The following is a 22,491-nucleotide window of genomic DNA, read 5'->3' as shown; positions in this document are numbered from 1 at the left end:
CCCCTTGACTAGTATGTACAAGCCTTGTTATCATTTTCGAGTCACACATGAGGAATCCGGGCAAACCTGTTATACTGTACCAAAGACACTAAGACACGAGGCCTCCAGGATTCACAGAATTACAAGATCGATTTCCCCATGTCAAAGGAAGACTTGGGGAGGACACCTTATGGAAGCTCCGGATAAGTGACAACGAGGTTAAAGAAGAATACTTTAAATTCAAATGAGCTGGGTGCGGTGGCTCACACCTGTAATCCCAGCACTTTGGGAGGCCAAGACGGGCAAATCACGAGGTCAGGAGTTCAAGACCAGCCTGGTCAACATGATGAAACCCCGTCTCTACTAAAAACACAAAAATTACCTGGGCGTGGTGGCACATGTCTGTAATCCCAGCTACTTGGCAGACTGAGGCAGGAGAATCGCTTGAACCCGGGATGTGGAGGTTGCAGTGAGCAGAGGTTGCACCACTGCACTCCAGCCTGGGTGACAGCAAGACTTGGTTTAAAAAAAAAAATTTAAATGGCTTAAAAAAATGGCCCAGGACAAAGAGATATCCAGGACTGATTTAATGACAAGTTCTTTAGCTCTTGACACTAGCATCTCTATGGCAACTTCTTTGTAAAGCAACCAGAAATCCTACTCCTTCTGTAACAGGCAAGACCAGGGCAAACTATGGTATAATTTATGGCATATCTCAATACAAAAGCACAAATAAAATAAGAAAATATCAAATCAGGTCTTATCATTATTACTGCCCTGATGGGAAAGAAAATACAGTCAGCCTTCTGTATGTGTAGGTTCTGCATCCCTGGACTCAACCAACCTGAGGTTGAAAATATTTGGGGGAAACAAAACAGGTGATTATGTGAACACGCATAGTTTTTTTCTTGTCACTATTCCCTAAACATTTATTTATAATACCTAATATAATGTATATTTACATTACATGAACAATTATATAATATACAATGTACAATGTACAATTATATAATGTACAATGTACATTATATAACTGTACCCAATGTACATTGTATATTGTACATTATATAATGTATATTTACATTGTATTAGGTATTATAAGTAAGCCAAGATGATTTAAAGTACATGGGAGCGCACCCATAAAAAAAAAAAAAAAAATCTTGTCCTTTGCAGCCACATGGATGCAGCTGGAGACCATTATCCTAAGCGAATTAACACCGGAACAGAAAACCAAATACCAGATATTCTCACTTATAAGTGGCAGGTAATCACTGGGTACAGACAGACATAAAGATGAGAACAAAGACACTGCAGACTACAAGAATGGGGAGAGAAGGAATGCGGCAAGGGCTGAAAAACTACCTATCAGGTACCACACTCACGGCCTGGGAGATGGGAGCATCCATACCCCAAACCTCAGCATCACACCATACACCCGTGGAAAAATCATGCACCTCTACCCCTGAATCTAAAAAAGATGAAATTATTTAAAATATATAAATAAAATGCCATATATGGGAGGGTATGAATAAGTTATATGCAAATACTATGCCACTTTACATCAAGGACTTAAGCATCCTCCGATTTTTTGTATCCTCAAGAGGTCCTATAACCAATCCCATACGAATACCAAGGGACAACTGTTTAATGTAAAAACTTACTTTGAATGAAAGCCAACCAGAAAACAGAAACACTGTAAGTTCTCTCCAAAATTGTGAAAACAATCAAAATTCAAAGTGTTATCCCAAACATCCAACTATTTTCTTAAATACCATTAAAAACAACCACAACTAGATTTAGAATATAAAGAAAGCCTGTATCTGACACGGATTCCACTTACATTTTTCTTCAGTTAAGAAAATTATATGGAATATGACTAAATGGTTCATTTAAAAAATACAAAAATTCTCTTTCTCAAATATAGTCTTTTCTCCTAGATTTAATTTCATAGATCCAATTTCACTGAAGTTCACTTCTTAATACAAGTGTGATGTAAGTGAAGGTTTTAATGAACAACAACAAAAATTTCCATAAACACAACTATGAGATTGAGGCAAAGAAACACTGAAAACCAATTTGATATTTTTAATTAGATTTCATTATAAATTTAGTAGTCTGCAACAGCCTGTTATTAAAGGCAGCCGTGCCCTGACAGCAGTAGAAAACTTTCATTATACACTGGAAAATTTTGCATAAAGAAAAAAAAAACATTGGCCTGATGCAAATATCAAGCTTCTCTAGTAAGGTGTAAATGATTCTATTTACAGAAGTTTTCTTCTTTTTTCTTTTTTTAGAGACAGGGTCTTGCTCTGTCACCCAGGCGGGAGGGCAGTGGCTATTTATGCAGTATTTAATTTACATAAAACTTCCCCAGAATGCTTCTGATGCTTCAGGTGAGGTACATGTTTAATGCTGAATGTCACTTACCTTCCGATAAATCATATGGCACATGGCTATTCGTAACCTCATCCCAGCACACTGAACGTGATAAAAATATAAGTGATGCAGTATAGCCAAAATGAGCGTGCAAACAGTCAGCACCGTGGCATAGGCGTACGCTGTGTTCAAAGCCACGGAATCCATGGGATCGTAATTTTCAAAATAATTAATAATTTTTCCCAAAAATATGGGCTGGATTACTTTGGCACTTTCCTAAAAGAAGAAAAAAGAAAGTCTTTAATTAGACATAAAGACCACACCATTTCTTTTTCTTTTTTCAGATGTTGCTCACTCTGTCACCCATCCTGGAGTAAAGTGGCACAATCCTAGCTCACAGTAGCCTCGAAATCCCTGACTCAAGCAATCCTCACGCCTCAGTCTCCCAAGTAGCTAGGACTACAAGTGCACACCATCATGCAGAGCTTTTTTCTTTTTTTTCTGTCAAGACAGGGTCTCACTATGTTGCTCAGGCTGGTCTTAAACTCCTAGGCTCAAGTGATCCTCCCACCTCAGCCTCCCAAAGTGCTGGGATTACAGATGTGAGCCACTGCACCCAGGCTCATTTTTTCTTAACACAAGTTTTACTTTTATATTTTCAAAGTGCAACATTCATCACTAATCTAAAAGAAAAGCAGAACTGTTTTCTTCTTTAAGACAAGCTGATAGCAGTTTTAACCTGAAGTCGAAATTCTAATTTCAAAGGCAATAAAGTTTTAGTATATTGTGCTTGGTACACTGTGGGTGCTCAGTATGACAAACAGTGCTTTAAAGCACACTTGGCAAACTACCAAATTAAATCTTGGCCTAAGGTGAATAAGAAAACAAGTGACCAAAGAGAAATAAGGAATTTGCTTACAAATGGACACCCCAGCTCTCACCCCACTTCATCTAACTCCTGACATCCCAGCCCACAGGAAAGTTGAGAAGGCTCTTGTATGGGAGGCCACCACTCTTTCCACCTTCTTCACTGTTAAGAGCCTTTATGAACGGAGATAATGGCACAAACCCAGATCAGAAAATCAAACTCTCCAATTGTTCCCAATCCAAACTCCACATGTCAATAGATCTAAGACAACCAAGTCCAGCTTCAATTGGAGTGGGGAAAAGAGCCAGGCTTGGGAGGATTCCAGGCTCTTGGACCCATAGGACATTGCTTCAATATGTTTCTGCCCCCTACAAGCCTAGATTTGCCTAGAACTGCCACTTTGGCTCAGGTAGTGCAGAGTCAAAAATTAAACACACCAGAAATTGACCTCAAAGGTAATGTCATCAGTAGTTCTCTAATCAGTCATACTTTGAAGGTCCTGGTTTTTAAGTAATATTAATAATCATCTATTCCCCAAGGCAAAATTAAAACCCCACACCAATGAGCTGGGAACAAGACATAGGGAATGCAATGTTAACCTCCAAGACTAAGGCAAAGAAACAGCAGAATACAGCTTGAGCCATGGTTTGAGGTAAGCAAAGGAGCTTTCCTTTACTCTCCCTGCCAAATGAGCACTTCACCCCATAATCTACTTCCTCCCTCTAGAAACCCTTGTAAGGGACCCTTTTCCCCCATCAAAAAGAACCAAACACTCATTGCAAATCCAGGTCACCAAAGGTAAACATGTAGGCCTTTGACATCGTTTCCTCCTGACTTCTCAGAAGACAAAATGCAAAAGGTTGAAAATCTCTTAAGAACTTGACTTTGAAAACAACTTTTCCTTTTAAGCAATCTCTCCTTCTTAACAAAGACATAATAAACACCTGACAGATTTGCTATTGATAGCTGTTTTTTGTCTATCATAAGTGAGGGAAGAAGAATCAATAAAAAACAAAAACAAAATTAACACACACTTTCATCCCAAACAACTAGCGCTGGATCAGGATATTTACAGAAGACATTCCCATTCCTCAAATGGGTCATGATATTAAATCTCAACACTCCTGTCCTGGCATGCATACACACACACACACACACACACACACACACACACACACAAACTCACAGACTTCACCAACCGCGTTGCCTTCCAGGAGGTCATGGAAGTTTTCCCCGATGATATAGAAATCAGAAAATACCATTTAGTTGAAGAATTATGAATAAGATGATCAGATATCAAGAATGCAGAGGCTCACTGTTACATTTCCAGCATGCCCAATCATTCAAGAGGCACTAAGAGTTTATGGAAGAGTCCCCAGTACAATGAGTCATAACACGGACTGTGTAGAGTTTACTGAGATGAAAATCTGGAAATTTACATCAAGAAGCAAGAAGACGCATGTATACATATGTAACAAACCTGCATGTTGTGCACACGTACCCTAGAACTTAAAGTATAATAAAAAAAAACAGCAAGAAGACCAAACTGTACACATGGGCAGCCCCAGCTCAGGAGTGCCAAGGGGAACCAGGGCCGCAGCAGACACACCTGGGCTATCAGCCAGAAGCTCAGTGCTAACTCTTTGCATTTCTAAATGTTCCTGAAACTTCTCACGGTCCCTGGGAGTCACTGTTACCTGTTAACACACTTCTCCATTTCAGCCTAGGGTGAGTACAATTCAAACAGCAAGAGGGATGGCCCCCAGAGGAAATAACAGATGCAATAAACCCAGCAAAAGAGAATGCAAAAGGCAGGCAGGACACGACCACCTAATTGTCCAGATTTCCCTGCCGAGGGATAGCATTTAATAATCCAGTCAAGTCAACGGGCTCCCTGGTGAGTAATGCTGGTTTTTGGTCCATGCCTTTCCACGGACCTCTCCATCCCATATCTTAACCCTCAATTAATAAGAAACAAAACAACTGGGAAAATACTCATTATCAAAATTATAACTAACCAAATTTAAACTTTCTAAATATCAGTACCAAGGTCAAAAGTAACTCACATAAATTCTCCATCTTAGAGACCAACCAATCTACGACCTGGTGAAGAGTCTTTTCACAAACAAGCTAAGAATACAGTCCTTACTCCTTCACAGGAATTCTCCTCAACTGTGACACCACGGAGGTTTTTAAGAGTTCAGTATGATACTTCAGTGTTCCATGCTTCAGGTTCTACCGGAGTCCCAGAGTACTTGAAGGCAGATATTTCTCAATGGATTTGGTACTCAGCCTCCTGACATTTGAGCCCTATCCCTTGCTTTCTTGCAGTGACACATTACATGTCTAGCCCCAGTGGGCATGCGGCCTCCACGCTCCTGCTCCCCCATGCACTTCAGATATTCCTTGCCCAACTGCACTGCACCTGATTGCATGGGAAGGAAAGAAAACACAAGAAATACAAACAAGCTACCAAAGAAGAACATGTTTGAGTGAAAAATACAAGCAGAAAAGAGTGAGCTGTGGAAAAATGAGTAAGCAGTTTGTTTTAGAAATGGGGAAATACAGCCGGGCGCAGTGGCTCTCACCTGTAATCCCAGCACTTTGGGGGGCCAAGGTGGGCAGACCACTTGAGGTCAGGAGTTCAAGACCAGCCTAGCCAACATGGTGAAACCCCATCTCTACTAAAAATACAAAAATTAGCTGGGCATGGTGGCTCGCACCTGTAATCCCAGCTACTGGGGAGGCTGAGGCAGGAGAATCACTTGAATCCAAGAGGTGAGGTTGCAGTGAGCTGAGATGGCACCATTGCACTCCAGCCTGGGGAACAGCACAAGACTCCATCTCAGGAAAAAAGAAAGAAAAGAAAGAAAAGAAAGAAAGAAAACAAAGAAAAGAAAGAAAAGAAAGAAAAGAAAGAAAAGAAAGAAAAGAAAGAAAGAAAGAAAGAAAGAAAGAAAGAAAGAAAGAAAGAAAGAAAGAAAGAAAGAAAGAAAGAAAGAAAGAAGGAAAGAAATGGGGGAACAGGGGACAAAAGTAGGGTTGAGAAAGATCCAGAGATAAGGAAGAAAAAAAGTGAATCTGGGGAAATAATAACTATTAAGACTCCAGATATACCTGAAGTCCTCTCTGAATCAGTGCAGTCCTGACTGCATGTTAGAATCAGCCGGGAAACTTACAAGCTCACTGACGCCCAGGACCCATCCCCCAGATTTAGGGCTAATTGATCAGGGTGGGGCCTGAGTTCCCCATCGCTGGAAGATTCTGGAGTGTAGAAACCAATGCCTGTACACATCACTATTCTCCTGTCCTGCACTGTCTCTGTGTCTGAGTCTAGAGGGGCTGGAGAACCGCTGTGAAGAACTTTTTTGAGACGGAGTTTCACTCTTACTGTCCAGGCTAGAGTGCAGTGGTGCAGTCTCAGCTTACCGCAACCTCCGCCTCCCAGGTTCACGCCATTCTCCTGCCTCAGCCTCCTGAGTAGCTGGGACTACAGGTGTGTGCCACCCCGCCTAACTAATTTTTGTATTTTTTTAGTAGAGACGGGGTTTCACCATATTGGCCAGGCTGGTCTCCAACTTCTGACCTCATGATCTGCCTGCCTTGGCCTCCCAAAGTGCTGGGATTACAGGCATAAGCCACTGTGCCTGACCCTGAAGAACTTTTAAGATCACAAAGGGCTTTTAATCAGAGCTGCTGCCAAATGTCAGGCTTCCAAGAAAACCCCTTAGGAAAAAAGGATGCTGAGATTTCACTGATGAAACTAAGACCTTCCATTCTGCAGAGCAGGGAAAATTCAATGTTCAGTAAAGACTGTACCTACCAAACAAAAGGATGAATCATAATTTGTTTTTTTAACTTTAAACAAAATAGTTTAACTAGTTTGTTTGACTTAAAAACAAATAGTTTGAAAAGATAGTCCCTGCACATTATCATCTACCCTAAGGACAACGTAAACTGCAAAGAAAAAAATTTAATTTATTTTCAGAAATCATATTATGGGTAATGGTATTGATACTGTAAGATAAAATAAATGAGTAAGTATGTTGATATCAAGGGCTGGGATTAGGCTAGTGAGAAAAAAGAACAGATGAAGGGAGAAAAGAGATACAGATGTAAGAGCAAAGCGATGAAGTACAAACACCAGTGTCCTGAATCGGATTTGGAAATACCCACATAAATGCATGATATGTTTATCTTTAAATATAAACATATTAAATATAAACATAAAAGGAGTTAAAGCTGCTAGGAAACATGGTTGATTCCACAGCTGGAGCAAAAACTGTTCAGGGAGCCTAAAACATCTTGTCATACCAGAAAATGAGGAAGCTAGCAAAGACTAACAGTATACATGCAAAAGACTCAGAGCCCAACTTCAACAGACTCCCACTAGCCAAAGGCAGCCAAAGTGTGGCACAGGGATAATAACTATAATGAACAGCACAGCAGAACTGTTTAAATCCATGAGCTCACAATCATATTCATCAAAATAAACAGAACAAGCAGTAACAAAAAAATCCACTAACTCCAGAGGAAAATGCTGGAGAATCACTATTTTGAAAGTCGGTTTTTAAAAAAAAGTAACAAAATTAATCATTTCTCCTGCCTTTAAGTATACTGTAACTCAGGGTATCAAAGAGTTGACAGTGGCAAAGTTTCTCTTTATGCAAATATTTCAGCTAATAAATGAGGAACTGGAATATCACCACTTTGCAAACTCCTAACAAATTAATGGATCGTAAGCAATGATAATGAATGGCTCCAAATATCACACACACACAACCAGACCTAAGCGAGGTATCTGGAAGTGGCAGGTGGTACACACCCCCACCTACAAAGTACTCCTGCCAAAAGCAGGAGGGGGGAAAATAAAACCTGAATCACATCAAGCTTCTAGATCTAACTACTAACTTCTGGTATCAGATGGACATGTTAAATGATACAGCATGCAGGGATGCAGAGGGGGTCACGAGAGGGGTAGGAAGGATTTACAATGAGCCCAGTCTAGACCCTGGGAATCTGTGCAGGACAAGCAAAATGGCTTCTTCAATTAAAAAGTACACATGCGACCAGGCACGGTGGCTCACACCTGTAATCTCAGCACTTTGGGAGGCCAAGGCAGGTGGATCACTTGAGGTCAGGAGTTTGAGACCAGCCTGGCCCCATCCCTACTAAAAATACAAAAATTACCAGGGCGTGGTGGCAGATGCCTGTAATCCCAGCTACTCAGGAGGCTGAGGCAGGAGAATCACTTGAACCCAGGAGGCACAGGTTGCAGTGAACCAAGATCACTGCACTCCAGCCTGGGCAAGAGAGCAAGACTGCATCTCAAAACACACATACACACATACACACACACACACACACACACACACACACGCACACGCACACATCTTCAAAGAGGGCAGTGAGCAAAGCTTCATAAAAATCAAGAGTGGTCATGAGTTGATAGTTACTGAATCTGGCTTAGGGGTAGAGGGGGCTTAGTGTCCTGTTATATTTTATATTTTTGAAATGATCTTTAAAAACCTAAGAAAGATACCAGCACTTTGGGAGGCCGAGGTGGACAAATCACTTGAAGTCAGGAGTTCGAGACCAGGCTGGCCAACACGGTAAAACCCTGTCTCTACTGAAAATACAGAAATTTGCTGCATTTGGTGGTGTATACTTGTAATCCCAGCTATTCGGGAGGCTGAGGCAGAAGAATGGCTTGAACCAAGGAGACAGAGGTTGCAGTGAGCCGAGATCATAGCACTGCACTCTAACCTGGGTGACAGACTAAGACTCTGGCTCAAAATACAAAACAACCAAAGAAAGAAAACACCACCTGAGGCTTGGTCTTGGCCCTCATGTCAGGCAGCTGAACAAGAAATGTAGAATTGGAGTTATTAAAAAACACCTCATTGGCCAGGCACGATGGCTCACGCCTGTAATCCCAGCACTGTGCGAGGCCAAGGCAGGCAAATCACAAGGTCGAAATCGAGACCATCCTGGCCAACATGGTGATACCCCGTCTCTACTAAAAATACAAAAAAAATCAGCTGGGTGTGGTGGTGCACACCTGCATTCCCAGCTACTTAGGAGGCTGAGGCAGCAGAATCATTTGAACCCGGGAGGCAGAGGTTTGCAGTGTGCTGAGATCGTGCCACTGCACTCCAGCCTGGCGACAGAGTGGGACTCCGTCTCAGGAAAAAAAAAAAACCTCATTTCTCAGAGACACATTTAGATAGTTTTCAACTATTTAAAATACAAAGACCAACAAGCAGCATAGATACAAATGGAGAAGCTGCCTGTGTCGTGGTTTGGCCCACACAGAGGATTCCCAAGCTCCTCCTTCCTCCTGCCCCACTGCAGGCTCTAAGTGGGTGGATACTTGCTCAGCCCCCACCACAGTCTCCATGGAGGTGCACACAGGGGACAGATGTGCTGGAAATTTGCAGGCTGTTCTGTTCTAATTAGCATTTGCCTGTAAGAGCACCGTGTTCACCAGTTCACCATTAGACTAGTACTTATTTCTCTGGGCATTATAATCATTCCTTAACTCTGATAATCATTCCTAATCTCACTTGTATTTGAAATTCCAAACTCAAAGACTCCCACAAACTGGTGTCACCATCCCTCTTTCTGCTAGTGCCACCATTAGTCCCCAGGGAAGGCCCTGCTTGCATTCTGCTTAGTTAAGAGTATATGGCTAGGGAGTTATGGATCCACAGCACAGTTGTTCTGTAGCCAGAGGAATTAACCCATTTGTGCCTAGCATTCCATTATTGGAATGCTAAGTTTGTGGGAGTTATTTATATTCTACTACTCAAGGTCATCGCCAATGTCTGATTTTTCACACACACACGCACAAAATTGGCAACCTCTGGCATAAGTGGGTTAAAAAAGGCCTGAATGTCATCACAGAAGCTTTTTACAAAATGCTAGGTTGAGTTTAGAGCTCCCACTATCTAAAATACGAAGATCCACAAGCGGCACAGATACAAGACCAAAAAATGAAAAAGCATCTTCATAAAATCAGTTGTGAAACTAACATTTGTTCTAACTCCATAATTTTTTTTTCTTTTTCTGAGACAGTCTTGCTCTGTCACCCAGGCTGAAGTACAGTGGCATGATCTCAACTCACTGCAACCTCCACCTCCCAGGTTCAAGCAATTCTCCTGCCTCAGCCTCCTGAGTAGCTGGGATTACAGGCGCCCACCACCACACCCAGTTAATTTTTATATTTTTAATAGAGATGGGGTTTCACCAGGTTGGTCAGGCTGGTCTCGAACTCCTGACCTTGTGATCCACCCGTTTTGGCCACCCAAAGTGCTAGGATTACAGGCATGAGCCACCGCACCTGGCCTAATTTTCTTTTTTAGAGACAAGGTCTTGCTTTGTCACCCATGCTGGAGTGCAGTGGTGCAATCATAGCTCACTAAAGCCGGGAACTCCTGGGTTCAAATAATCATCCCTTAGCACGCCAAAATGCTGGGATTACAGGCATAAGCCACCATGCCTGGTCAATAAATAGCTTTAATGATTGAAAACCCAAAACAGCATCTGAAATGCTTTTGAGATGTTACACTCACTACCTTCATCTTAAGAAATTATTTCCAACTTCTCCAAAACAGCTCAGTGTCAATAGGCAAGTCTGGGAAAACAAGAGTATTTATACTAGAATTCAGGCTGTTTTCACTGCCAGAAGGAAAAGAAAAAAAAAAATCCAAGGATTACTTCAAGTTGAACTGGGAAGAGCTTTAGCTCCCTGAACTTTACTGCGTCGGAACTAAAAGTTCTACCAGTTATCATATTAAAGACACAAAGTTAAAATGAGCATCATCCACGAGTCACCATGATCATCTAAAAAATAACTGACTGTCTAATTTTATACCATAAACCACCAAGGTATTGGTGTAAACACATGACCAACAAGTGCTCTCCTGTGAAAAGCCCAGGCTCCACTTTATATGAGAGGTGCCTGCTGCGAGCACTGTGTGGGTCCATCTTAACACCTTAGCCTGCCGCCCTAATACCTGGGGCCCACCTTGCTAGTGGGAGAGTTCAGATACCAGGACAGAAGACCTGTCCCCATACTAGTGGCTGATCTGGGGTCTTCATCCTTGCCAAGCAAACTGCACACCCACTTCACGATTCAGGCCAAAGGCTTCTAAAACTGCAGAGCTATCATCGCTATGCAGGAAACCCAGAGCCTTTGATAAGTAAAAACAGGGAACTTGATATCTGCCCAGACCATGAGTCAATGTCGTGACCATTCAAGACCACAAACTTCCCCCTCGTCTGTCTGAGGAGGAGACAACTGGGAATGGCGTCTTAACAGCGCAGATGTTGATGAACTTGGGTCAGCAGGGCTGCCACGCCTCATACGTTTGGAGGATGGTACTTAGTGGGAGACAGGTTTCTAAAGGGTTCTTGGTCAGCCAGGCACGGTGGCTCGCGCCTGTAATCCCACTACTTTGGGAGGGCGAGGTGGGTCGATGGCTTGAGCTCAGGAGTTCTAGACCAGCCTGGACAACATGGTAAAACCTCATCTCTACTAAAAATACAAAAAATAAGCCAGGCGTGGTGCATGCCTATAGTTACAGCTACTCAGGAGGCTGAGGTAGGAGGACCGCTTGAACCCAGGGAGATGGAGGTTGCAGTGAGCTGAGATCACACCACTGCATTCCAGCCTGAGTGACAGAGACCCCGCCTCAAAGAAAAACATTATAAAAAAAAAAAAAAAAAACGGTTCCTGGTCAACCTGAAGGTACCTTGGTGCTCTGATCTGCCCAGCACCCCAGCAACTCTCTAGCATGTCACCTGACTTTCCGGCCCCAGAAGACCTAGGAACCTAGGGTAATTTATAATCCCCAATCTCATTTCCCACAGCCATGCCCCACTGCTCCAGGGAGCTCTTAGCATCAGACTTATCCCTAGGCCAAGTTCAAGAAGCATGTGCTAGAGACACCGAAAGCACAGTTCTCAAGACACCTTTACGACAGTCTGGAGATGGTTAGGGCTCTAAGTCAGCGTGCCTGAGACTGAATCTGGGCTCTGTCATTTACACTTTGTGTGGCCCTGGGCACATTATATAACTACATGGCACCCAGTGTCCTCTTCCCAAAAGTAGGGGTAAAAGAATGCCTTCTGACTGAGCATGGTGATTCCTGCCTGTAATCCCAGCACTTTGAGAGGCCAAGGTGGGAGGATCATTTGAGCGCAGGAGTTCAAGACCAACCTGGGCAATATAATGAAACAAAAAATACAAAAATTAACCAGGCATGGTGGTACGCACTTGTGATCCCAGCTACTCGGGAGGATTGCTTGAGCCCAGTAGGCCAAGGTGCAGTGAGCCAAGATAGCACTACTGCATTCCAGCCTGGCAACAGAGACCCTATCTCAAAAAAAAAAAAAAGAAAAGGAAAGGAAAAGGAAAAGGAAGGGAAAATAAAAGAAAAAGAAAAGAAAAAAAAGAAAAGAATTCATAGCAGTTCCTGGTACATGGTATTTTTCAAGTATTCACTGTCACTATTATTACATCTATTGCTACTAGCACTGCTGCTGCTGCTACTGCTACTGAGTACCAACCACTACTAATCCTGCTGCTGCTTCTACTAGCACTGCTGCTACTAAGCAGTACTGAGCATGAGCCCCCATATTTGCCAGGTCCTCCACTCCCTACTCTTCTGCCATGACTGCCCAACAACCACCCTGCTAAAAGAAAGACCAGCTCTCCACCAACTGTACCTGTATTAAGCTCCCCTCGATCTGGGCCCCTTCCCACATGCCCACCAGCAGTAAGGATGACCATGCTCCCAGCACCAGAGTGGGGCCTGTCCTCAAGTCCCAGGAGAAATACACATTTCTACAGCCTCTACTTCTGTGCCTGCTTCTCCCAAAAGCTTATCCAAATCTCACTGTAGTCTAGTCACCATCTGTGGGTTAGAGACCCCAGCCCAAGTGGCTGGCAGCCCATGACAGCACGGACAGCCCTGAGCATGACAAGCTCAGTTCATTCTAGATCATCCTGTTTTCAATTTCATAAGAACTGGTAACAAAGGGAAACTAGAGAAATGGAAGTAGCTGAGGGAGGCCTGCCTCGAAACCTATGTGAGGCCATTCATTCCTACTACACCTAACCAGACACCTGGGGTGAGCCTCAGGCACTTAACGGAGGCTCCACGGTTACCAGACAACTTCTCTGAGGTTGCACAGCCAAACTGGGCCAGGAAATCCCGCACACACTAGCCACATTGACAGCAACTCGTCATTCTGTTTCTTTCCAGCTGAGATTGATTGGGGCCATGGGAAAACACCATCGCTGGGACACCTTGGCACAGGTTGAAGAGGGGCTGGGAGAACCTGAGGGGCTCCTACGCCCTCTTCCACCCTCAAGTCAGTTCCACCAGTTATTCTACATGTCCACCCCATCCTCCACAAAGCCACAGCAGCATGCAGGCAGGGCGGGTACCCTCTCAAAGGTGGCATTCACCATCTGGCACCCTGGCCAACACATCTTTGTCACCAATGAGACCATCCATCTCCCAGGACCGTCCAGTCCCCTGTTGTCTGACAGATTCCTCTGGTGTAGGGCAGAGCGCACCTACCTGCCTCCCACTGCCCACCAAGCCCTCCACAACAAAAAGCATGTTCAACAGGAGCTACACCCCCCACATACAAACCAACCCTCTCCACCTCATTCCCAAAAAATGCACCGTGACAACTCCCCATCCTGCATTTAAAGCCACCCTTTTGTAGCAACAGCAACATCCGCCCCTCTTACTTTCATGGACCACTGACATCCTACGGTAGCACAGAGGACACAAGTCACCAAGCAGGACCCTCCGCATCCCCTCTAGCAGGCTGCAGACCAGAACAGACAGGCTACCTGGCAGTGTGCCTAGGCAGAACACTGTCTTGCTGCAGGATCTCGATAGAGGCCCTTCAGGGTAATGGAGGTCATTGCCCTTCCGGCTTTCTGCCTTTGATTTTTCATGGAATGTCCATTTATACACTCTCTGCAGGGCCAGGCACCAAGACTCTACCTTCCAACCGGCAATCCACTCCGACAACAAAGAAGACACACCAGACAGGTGTGATGAATCCCCTGGGATGCACAGTCCTCGGACCTTCTTCCCAGAGGGGGTTTTGGCTCCCAGCACCTGGGCCCATTGGGAGGGGGTAGCTCTTGGGTGCTTCAACCAGCTCCAGCCTCTGGGGCACCACCATCAGCCCAGGTGCAAGGCCCTCAGCTCTGTTTCCCTGAGAGGGGAGAGGTGACAATACCTCTCCAGGAGAGCATTTATCAGATTTGGCTTGGTGAACAATTATTTGTTGAGCACCTGTAAAGTGTTTTACATTATTCTGGGCTCTGACCAAAAATCACTTCCTCCAAACCACAGGGCACGCGCTCCTCGAGGCTGTAGGATCCTCTTTGGATCAGGAGTGACTCAGCATTTAAAACATTTACTGTGCACCAACATTGTCCTACTATAGAATAAAATGCTCTTCTTCCATGACACAGCATTTTAATTGGTTCCAAGAAAAACAATAATGACCTTGAGCTTTAGTCACTTAAGTATTCACTCGGATAAATACACTCACTGAACTAACTAAGTAATGCTTCCTAGACACGTTTAATCCTTAGACCTTAAAATACCTTCAAACCCCATCTGGCCACTTCCCCCTTCTGTTCCCCCATCCATTACAGCACCATCAATGGTGAGCACATTTACTCTATGTGTCCTGAAAAACAATTCACGGTATGTAAAAGCTTTTACCTCAATTAATGTAAAAATTCCCAAAACTAAGTAAGATTTCCAGTAACACTTTATGATTGCTCTTGTTAAAGAAGGCTTCTGCGCGTCATTCTCAGCTCTTAAAACTTCTTTATCCCAGAACCTACAATGAGGAAAAAGCTTTGTAAATAACAATGTACCCTGCCACAATATAAAACAGGGGAGGTGGCAGAGTGACAGGTAGGGATTTAAGATAGGGCATTTTGTGACTATCTCATAAATGCTGCTAATTGATCCCAGGGCTCCTGAAGGGTATGTGTGGTATAGAATCTGTAGCATCAGAAAAACAGGCTTTGAGGGGAAGTCTGGAGAAACAAGTTACTGCCAAGCTTTGCTGGACTGAAGCCCCATCGTAGCACACATAAGCCAGACAACCTCCTCCAGCCACACCACTTCCACCTCCAGGGACAGACCTCAGGCATCTCGGGCCTTTGATGCTGGCTCCCCCAACCTTTACAGAGGCCCTTCCCATGGGGAACCCATTGCCTGGTGGCTTCTGTCTGCAGTTAAATGGTGGGCTTTCAATGCCCCGTAAGATTGGAGCACACATTGCAGGGGTACCCAAGTTAAGTTCAGGAATCCAGAAGTTCAGGAGCTTCCTCCAGGCCACCATGGTAGCTGAGCCTAGGGGCAGCCTGAGGAAGGTGACAAACATTCACCTCAAGGGTATAGAGGCTCCAGACGGGACTCAGGAAGGCAAAACCCACTCCCCACACACAGACACCCATGCTTCCTTAATGCCCACTTTACTGCCTCCCACTTACCCTTGCAACTCCTCTCCAAGGTGCTGTGAGCGGTCTTCTGGCAGTACTGAATACATATCATCTTCCTCTAATCTCCGTTTATGGCCAATCTTAAACAAGGGATTGAGCCACCTGTCAACAAGAAAAAAGAAGAGACATATACCCAGAATTACACATCCGTGTTTAAGTAGACTCCTACCTCCATGGGTTTGGCTTAAACTTACCTTTAAAATACATATAGCTATATACAGACAGAAAGATATGAATATATAGAGAAAGAGAAAAATTAACGTGTGCACATGCGCACGCACACACACACACACACATATACACACACACAATCCCTAGCTTTATCCACAGAGAGGCCCCAAAAGCAATGACACACCAGTAGCTGAGAGCTGGTGCCCAGATCTTGGTTTCCAATACCATTATTCTCTAAAAGGAACCAGGGCTTCTTCAAGAAATAGATGATTCCAAGGCTGGGGCAGAAAAAGTACACGAGGGGCCATGAGATACCATAAGATCAGGAAACATTCAAGGAATCAGGAAGATGGGCCCAAAGAACAGAAGACCCAGCTTGACAAGGTCCCACTAGATGAGTCTGTGATAATAGAAGCAGACAAATAAATCATGACAACAATGAATTCTAACCCACTGAATAATAAAAGAATCCACTAATCCTTACTGAGACATAAATGGGGAAGAAGGAAAAGCTCTCAGATAAAGAATGATGGGGTTAGAAAACATTTTCAATGGAAGCTAAAACTAGTCAGTGAAAGTTTGATGGGACATTTACATAATCTAAAATTATCTAGGTACAAATTATTTATTAGTTATAAAAGGAAAAAATAGTAATCTTGCAGAGGACAGAAAGAACTTATTCAAATATTTTGAGATCCTTTTAGTAAAAAAAAAAAAAAAGAAAGAAAGAAAAATCAAAATGGTCATCATCCATTAGGAACCATTTAAATGATAATAATTAACATGCACCAGGCATAGTGGCTCACACCTGTAACACCAGAGCTTTGGGAGCCTGAGGAGGGAGAATGGCTTGAGCCCAGGAGTTTGAGACCAGTCTACACAACATAGTGAGATCTCCATCTCTACTAAAAATTTAAAAAGAAAAAGTCTAGGCAGTGGCTCATGCCTATAACCCCAGCACTTTGGGTGGCTGAGGTGGGCGGATCACTCGAGGCCTCGAGACCAGTCTGGCAAAACCCCATCTCTATTAAGAAAATATAAAAATTAGTGAGGTGTGGTGACACACGCCTGTAGTTCCAGCTACTCGGGAGGCTGAGGCACAAGAATCACTTGAGCCTGGGAGACAGAGGTTGCAGTGAGCTGAGATTGATGCCACTGCACTCCAGCCTGGGCAACAGAATGAGACTGTCTCAAAAAATTAAAAAATATAAATAAAAAATAAAATAATTAAAATTTAGCCGGGTGTAGTGGTGTGTGCCTGTGATCCCAGCTATTCCAGAGGCTGAGGTGGGAGGATGGACTAAGCTCAGGTGGTCAAGGCCGCAGTGAGCTATGATCGCCACTGCACTTCAGCCTGAGCAGAAGAGCAAGACTTTGTCTTAAAAAAAAAAAAAAAAAAAAAAAAAAAGAAACATATTTCTGCTTGTGCCCTATTAGGAAACCTCTAATAACTTTGATAGATGCAATTACTCAAGTACACAGATTTCTTTCATCTTGGCTGTCTTGTCCGGCCATGTGTCACCTTTAATAGGCATGTTTTACTATGGGGATTGTCTAATCTAGGAAGCCCTTCCCATGGGGAACCCATTGCCTGGTGGCTTCTACCTGCAGTTAAATGGTGGGCTTTCAATGCCCCGTAAGATTGGAGCACACGTTGCAGGGGTACCCAAGTTAAGTTCAGGAATCCAGAAACCTCCTAGTGATCCAAACTAGCAATTCTAATTAACCCAATGGCAAGAACTCATCAACTCACCTCTTTCTCCCCACCTCCTCCAGAAAACTGTAACCTAACTAGCCCAGCTTCAACTTAGGTGGGTTTCCCAGACATGCCTGAGATGATTTCTGCATGCCTGAGACCTCCCTTCCAGTGGAACATCACACAGTATATTTCAGCAAGGACTTCTAAGTAAAATTGACTGGTGTCTTTTTGGACTAAAGAGTTTTTTTTAAATCAGGGAATAAAACTGGCTCCAGGAAGTTAAAAAATTAAGGAAAGTGAGAATGGTAACTCTGTTCCACAGGCTGAACACTTAACTGCATAATATTTAGAAATATTATAAGGAGGGGTGCCACTGTTGAGTTACAGTATCTGCAATCAGAAGAGACCCAAAGCTTCTATTAGAGGATGACACAAATCAGTGAGGACTTAACAAGGACCCTCCTACTCCCTCTCACTGCCCAGATCTCAAAAAGCTGGGCTGAAAGACGTGAGTACAAGAGCTAAAGGCTTCTGCCTGATGAAAAAAGTCTACTTTGACAAGAGACTAAATTATCTTCAGCCATCTATGTAAGGACTTTATACATGGAAATCTAAGTCAATTGGCTCCTTAATACCAATGTATCCCTGAGGGGGTCTAGTCAACAATTCCAGACCACCGCCAAATAAGCCCTTCCTCCACCCAATTCTGCCTCAATAGCCCTTCTCTCCTCAGACATAGTCTCTTCTCCCCCTCGTCTTCCACAATACTTAGTGCAGCAGCATCACTTCCCTCATAACTGTCCTACTAGCAGTACAGCACTTTCAGGGCAATGACTACTCCCATGTTATTTGGAATCCCCATTATGCCTGGTATGTGATAGATAATAAATAGTTATGGAAAGAATGAATGATTGTATTATTGAATAAGACAGATGGGTAGAGTACCTTGAGCAATGATCTAGGGTACAATTCAATACAAACGCAACATAGCATAGTCGTGCTCAATGCCACACACAGGAAGCCATCAGCTTCAGCAATACAGGAGACATTCTCTGCCCAGGATCACAACCCCCAGCATCATTTCCAGCAAGCAGGAGTCTTAGACAAGGGTTAGTAGAGAGATTTGTTATTTATTGTTGGTGGTGGTTGCATTGAGTTTTTGTTGTTTTTCCCCCCCAAGGATTTGAAAAGTTCTAAATACTAGTTTCTTTTTTTTTTTCTCTCTTCTTTCTTTTCTGAGATGGAGTCTTGCTCTGTTGCCTAGGCTGGATGGAGTGTAGTGAAGTGATCAGAGCTCACTCAGATCAGATCAGAGTTCAGCAGCCTCAAACTTCTGAACTCAAGCAATCCTCCTGCCTCTACCTCCCGAGTAGGTAGGAGTACAGGCACATGCCACTGTGCCTGGCTAATATTTTTGTTTCTGAGAGAGACCGGGTCTCTCTCTGTTGCCCAAGCTGGTATCAAACTCCTGGGCTCAAGCGATCCTCCCACTTTGGCCTCCCAAAATTCTGAGGTTACAGGCATGAGCCACCAAGCTTGGCCAATAGTGGTTTCTTAATGTGGTATAAGGGGGAAAACGCAGGTCCCCATCTCTGTGACCCTGACCAGAGTCCTCAGTTTCTATGAGCTTCATGCTCCTCATATCTACAATTAAAGGAGGAAATAAAAGCTAATTTATCTTTGGTAAATCCCCTCACTTTCTCTTTCTCTCTCTCCCTTTTTTCCCTTTCAGCTCTCTTTTAGACCTCTCTGCCTCCTTAATTCCCTGAAGGCCCTTTCTATTTCTCTTCTCCTCCTCTTTCCTGACCTTTTTGTAACAACTGGCTGAGATGGAACTAAAATATTATTTCATTACTTGATACTCACTGAATCAAGATTGTTCTCTCTTTAATGGACAAGTTCAATATTTTACATTCTTCAGAAGCCAAGCCTAATAAAACCTTTTTCAATGGATTATGCATTTGCATAACCCTAAAATTAGAGTCTACCAAAGAAGAAAAATTTCCCCACCTTTATTAGAAATAAACAATACTAAAAGAAGAGACTAGGGAGGGAAGGTCATCTCTGCTCTATACCTCCTGAACTTAGCCCTGGAATCATGGGATCCAGGAGGTAAGTGAGAGAAGGCAGGTTTGTGCTCAGACCAACAAAGGAGAAGGTCAAAGCTCCGAGCTAAGCTGAGAGTTTAGAGAACAAGGAAAGCTAAGGGCAGGTTGAATGAAATCCCCTGAGGCAGCCCACTGAAGGAGTTCACTCATGTCTCTTGATGTTATAGTCATCCCCCCATATCCACGGTTTCACTTTCCACAGGTTGAGTTACCCATGGTTGACTGAAAAGATTAAATGGGAAATTCCAGAAATAATTCCTAAGGCTTTAAATTGCATACTCTTCTGAGTAGCATGATGAAATCTCCCACAGATCCATCCAGGATGGGAATCCTCCCTCTGTCCAGCATTTCCACACTGCAGATGCCACCCACCCTTAGTCACTTAGCCACCTGGGCGATCAGATCTATTGTCATGGCATCACAATACTGGTGTTCAAGTCACCCTTATTTTACTTAATAATGACCCCAAAGAACAAGTACAAGGATGCTAGCCATTTGGATATGCCAAGGAGAAGCCACAAAGTCCTTCCTTTATGTGAAAAGGTGAAAGTTCTCAAGCCAGTAAGAAAAGGAAAAAAAAAAAAATTGTATGCTGAGGTTGCTGAGATTTGGTTTAACAATGAATCTTCTAACGATGAAATGGTGAAAAGTATATTGTTGTAATTATTCCATTTTCTTATTATCATTGTTAATCTCTTACTGGGTTCAATTTATAAATTAAACTTTACCATAGATATGTGTAAGTAGGGCCAGCTGCGGTGGCTCATGCCTGTAATCCCAGCACTTTGGGAGGCCAAGGCAGGTGGATCACCTGAGGTCAGCAATTCAAGACCAGCCTGGTCAGCATGGTGAAACCCCATCTCTACCAAAATACAAAAATTAGCCGGGTGTGGTGGCAGGCACCTGTGATCCCAGCTACTTGGGAGGCTGAGGCAGGAGAATTGCTTGAAACTGGAAGGCAGAAGTTGCAGTAAGCCAAGATCGCACCATTGCACTCCAGCCTGGGCGACAGAGTGAGACTGTCTCAAAAACAAAACAAACAAGCAAAGATATGTGTAAGTAGAAAAACAAAAAAAACCCCACTAGGGTTCAGCACTATCCACGGCTTTAGGCAGCCACTGAGGGTCTTGGATGAGGGTAGTTCCCCTGCCTCCTCGGATTGGGGGGACTACTGTACATCTATAGAGAGAAATAGATACACAGGACTTTAACTAGATGCCCTTAATGCTTCCTTCTGTGAACTTTCTCTATTTGGAAGCCACAAAATAGTAAAGGACTAGAATTCTGGTACCAGGAATTCAACATTTATTTTAAACAGTATCTGCTGCCTGGTGACCACCCTAGACTCTTAACTTCTCATCTTGGTATCTTTAAATCTGAATGCCCTTTGTTCTTCATTCAGTTTTCACCGTTCTCCCTCACCTTCCTGTGTTTCTAAGGAAAACACCTGAGAATGCTTCTCCCCTCCCCATGCCTCCACAATAGAAAGGTTAGTGCACGGCCAACCATGCTTGCCCCGGGCTTTTTCCAAAAGAGCTCCATTGAAGAAATGATGCTGAGTTTCCATTTTGCACACTGACCCCGCCTTGGGGCTCACCCTCTGCCTTTACCCACACTTAAATTTTCTCTGTAGCATCTGTCACCATTTGAAAGGCTATCACATTTCACTTTTTCAAAAACTCATGTTTTCTCCCCAGAGCATCTAGGCTCCACAAGGATGGGTTTTTTGTTTTGTTTGCTGCTAAGCCATTGTCTCCTAGAACATGCTGGGCACACAGAAGGCACCTAGATTTGTCCCATGAATGAGCACATCCTCCAGAAATCCCCAAATTTGGCCTGGCATGATGGCTCACACCTGTGATCCCAGCACTTTGGGAGGCTAAGGAAGGCGGATCACTTGAGGTCAGGAGTTCAAGACCAGCCCGGCCAACATGGTGAAACCCCATCTCTTCTAAAAATACAAAAATTAGCTGGGTGTGGTGGAGGACACCTGTAATCCCAGCTGCTCGGGAGGCTGAGGTAGGAGAATCACTTAAACCCAGGAGGCGGAGGTTGCAGTGAGCCGAGATTACGCCACTGCACTCCAGCCTAGGTGACAGAGCAAGGCCCCGTGGAAAAAAAAAAAAAACAAATTTAATATAAACTCCAAAACCCATCTTCAGAGACAAGTCTCCATATAAATATAATACATGGAAGGTTAAGTGTTCCTTCAAATGTGGGCAATACCCTCATGCAAATGTTTGTATAAAGCAGATTTTTCTCTCTTTTTATGAGACAGGGTCTCTCTCACCCATGCTGGAGTGCAGTGATGCAATCATACCTCACTACAGCCTCAACCTCCCAGGCTCAAATGGTCCTCTCACCTCGACCTCCCAAGTAGCTGGGATAACAAGGCACATGCCACCATGCCCAGCTATTTTTTTTTTTTAAGTATATTTTTGTAAAGACAGTCTCACTATATTGCCTAGGCTGGTCTCGAACTCCTGGCCTCAAGTAATCCTCCCACCTTGGCCTCCCAAAGGGTTGGTATTATAGGCATGAGCCACTGCGCCTGGCCTAAAGGGGGTTTTATAAACAGAACTGGGTAACACTTTACTTTCTACCTGAATTTCTCAGAGTATTATATGTTTTTTTTCTAAATCTAGTCTTAATAAGCTTTCAACCTCTTTACATATATAAAATAGTTTTCTGAAATAATGGTCATAATTTTGCTAAAAAAAAAAAAAAAAAAAAA

The 22,491-nt window shown here is 43.5% G+C and overlaps 1 protein-coding gene across 2 annotated transcripts in view; it reads right to left on the bottom strand.

The window, feature by feature from the left end:
• ABCC4 (ATP binding cassette subfamily C member 4 (PEL blood group)) overlaps positions 1-22,491 on the bottom strand; it is a 304,207-nt gene that overhangs the window by 228,916 nt on the left and 52,800 nt on the right. For both annotated transcript variants that reach the window (XM_017859218.1, XM_017859219.1), the window contains exons 2-4: positions 15,771-15,881; positions 14,989-15,109; positions 2,407-2,631 (exon numbers count right to left, since the gene is read on the bottom strand). In XM_017859218.1, the coding sequence (XP_017714707.1) occupies positions 2,407-2,631; positions 14,989-15,109; positions 15,771-15,881 (457 nt within the window). The remainder of the gene's footprint in view (positions 1-2,406; positions 2,632-14,988; positions 15,110-15,770; positions 15,882-22,491) is intronic.

Source organism: Rhinopithecus bieti, unplaced genomic scaffold (assembly GCF_001698545.2).
Source record: "Rhinopithecus bieti isolate Rb0 unplaced genomic scaffold, ASM169854v2 scaffold_46235, whole genome shotgun sequence".
Classification (NCBI taxonomy): domain Eukaryota; kingdom Metazoa; phylum Chordata; class Mammalia; order Primates; family Cercopithecidae; genus Rhinopithecus; species Rhinopithecus bieti.
Note: the sequence above shows the minus strand (reverse complement) of the source record. Positions and strands in the feature narration are given on the sequence as shown.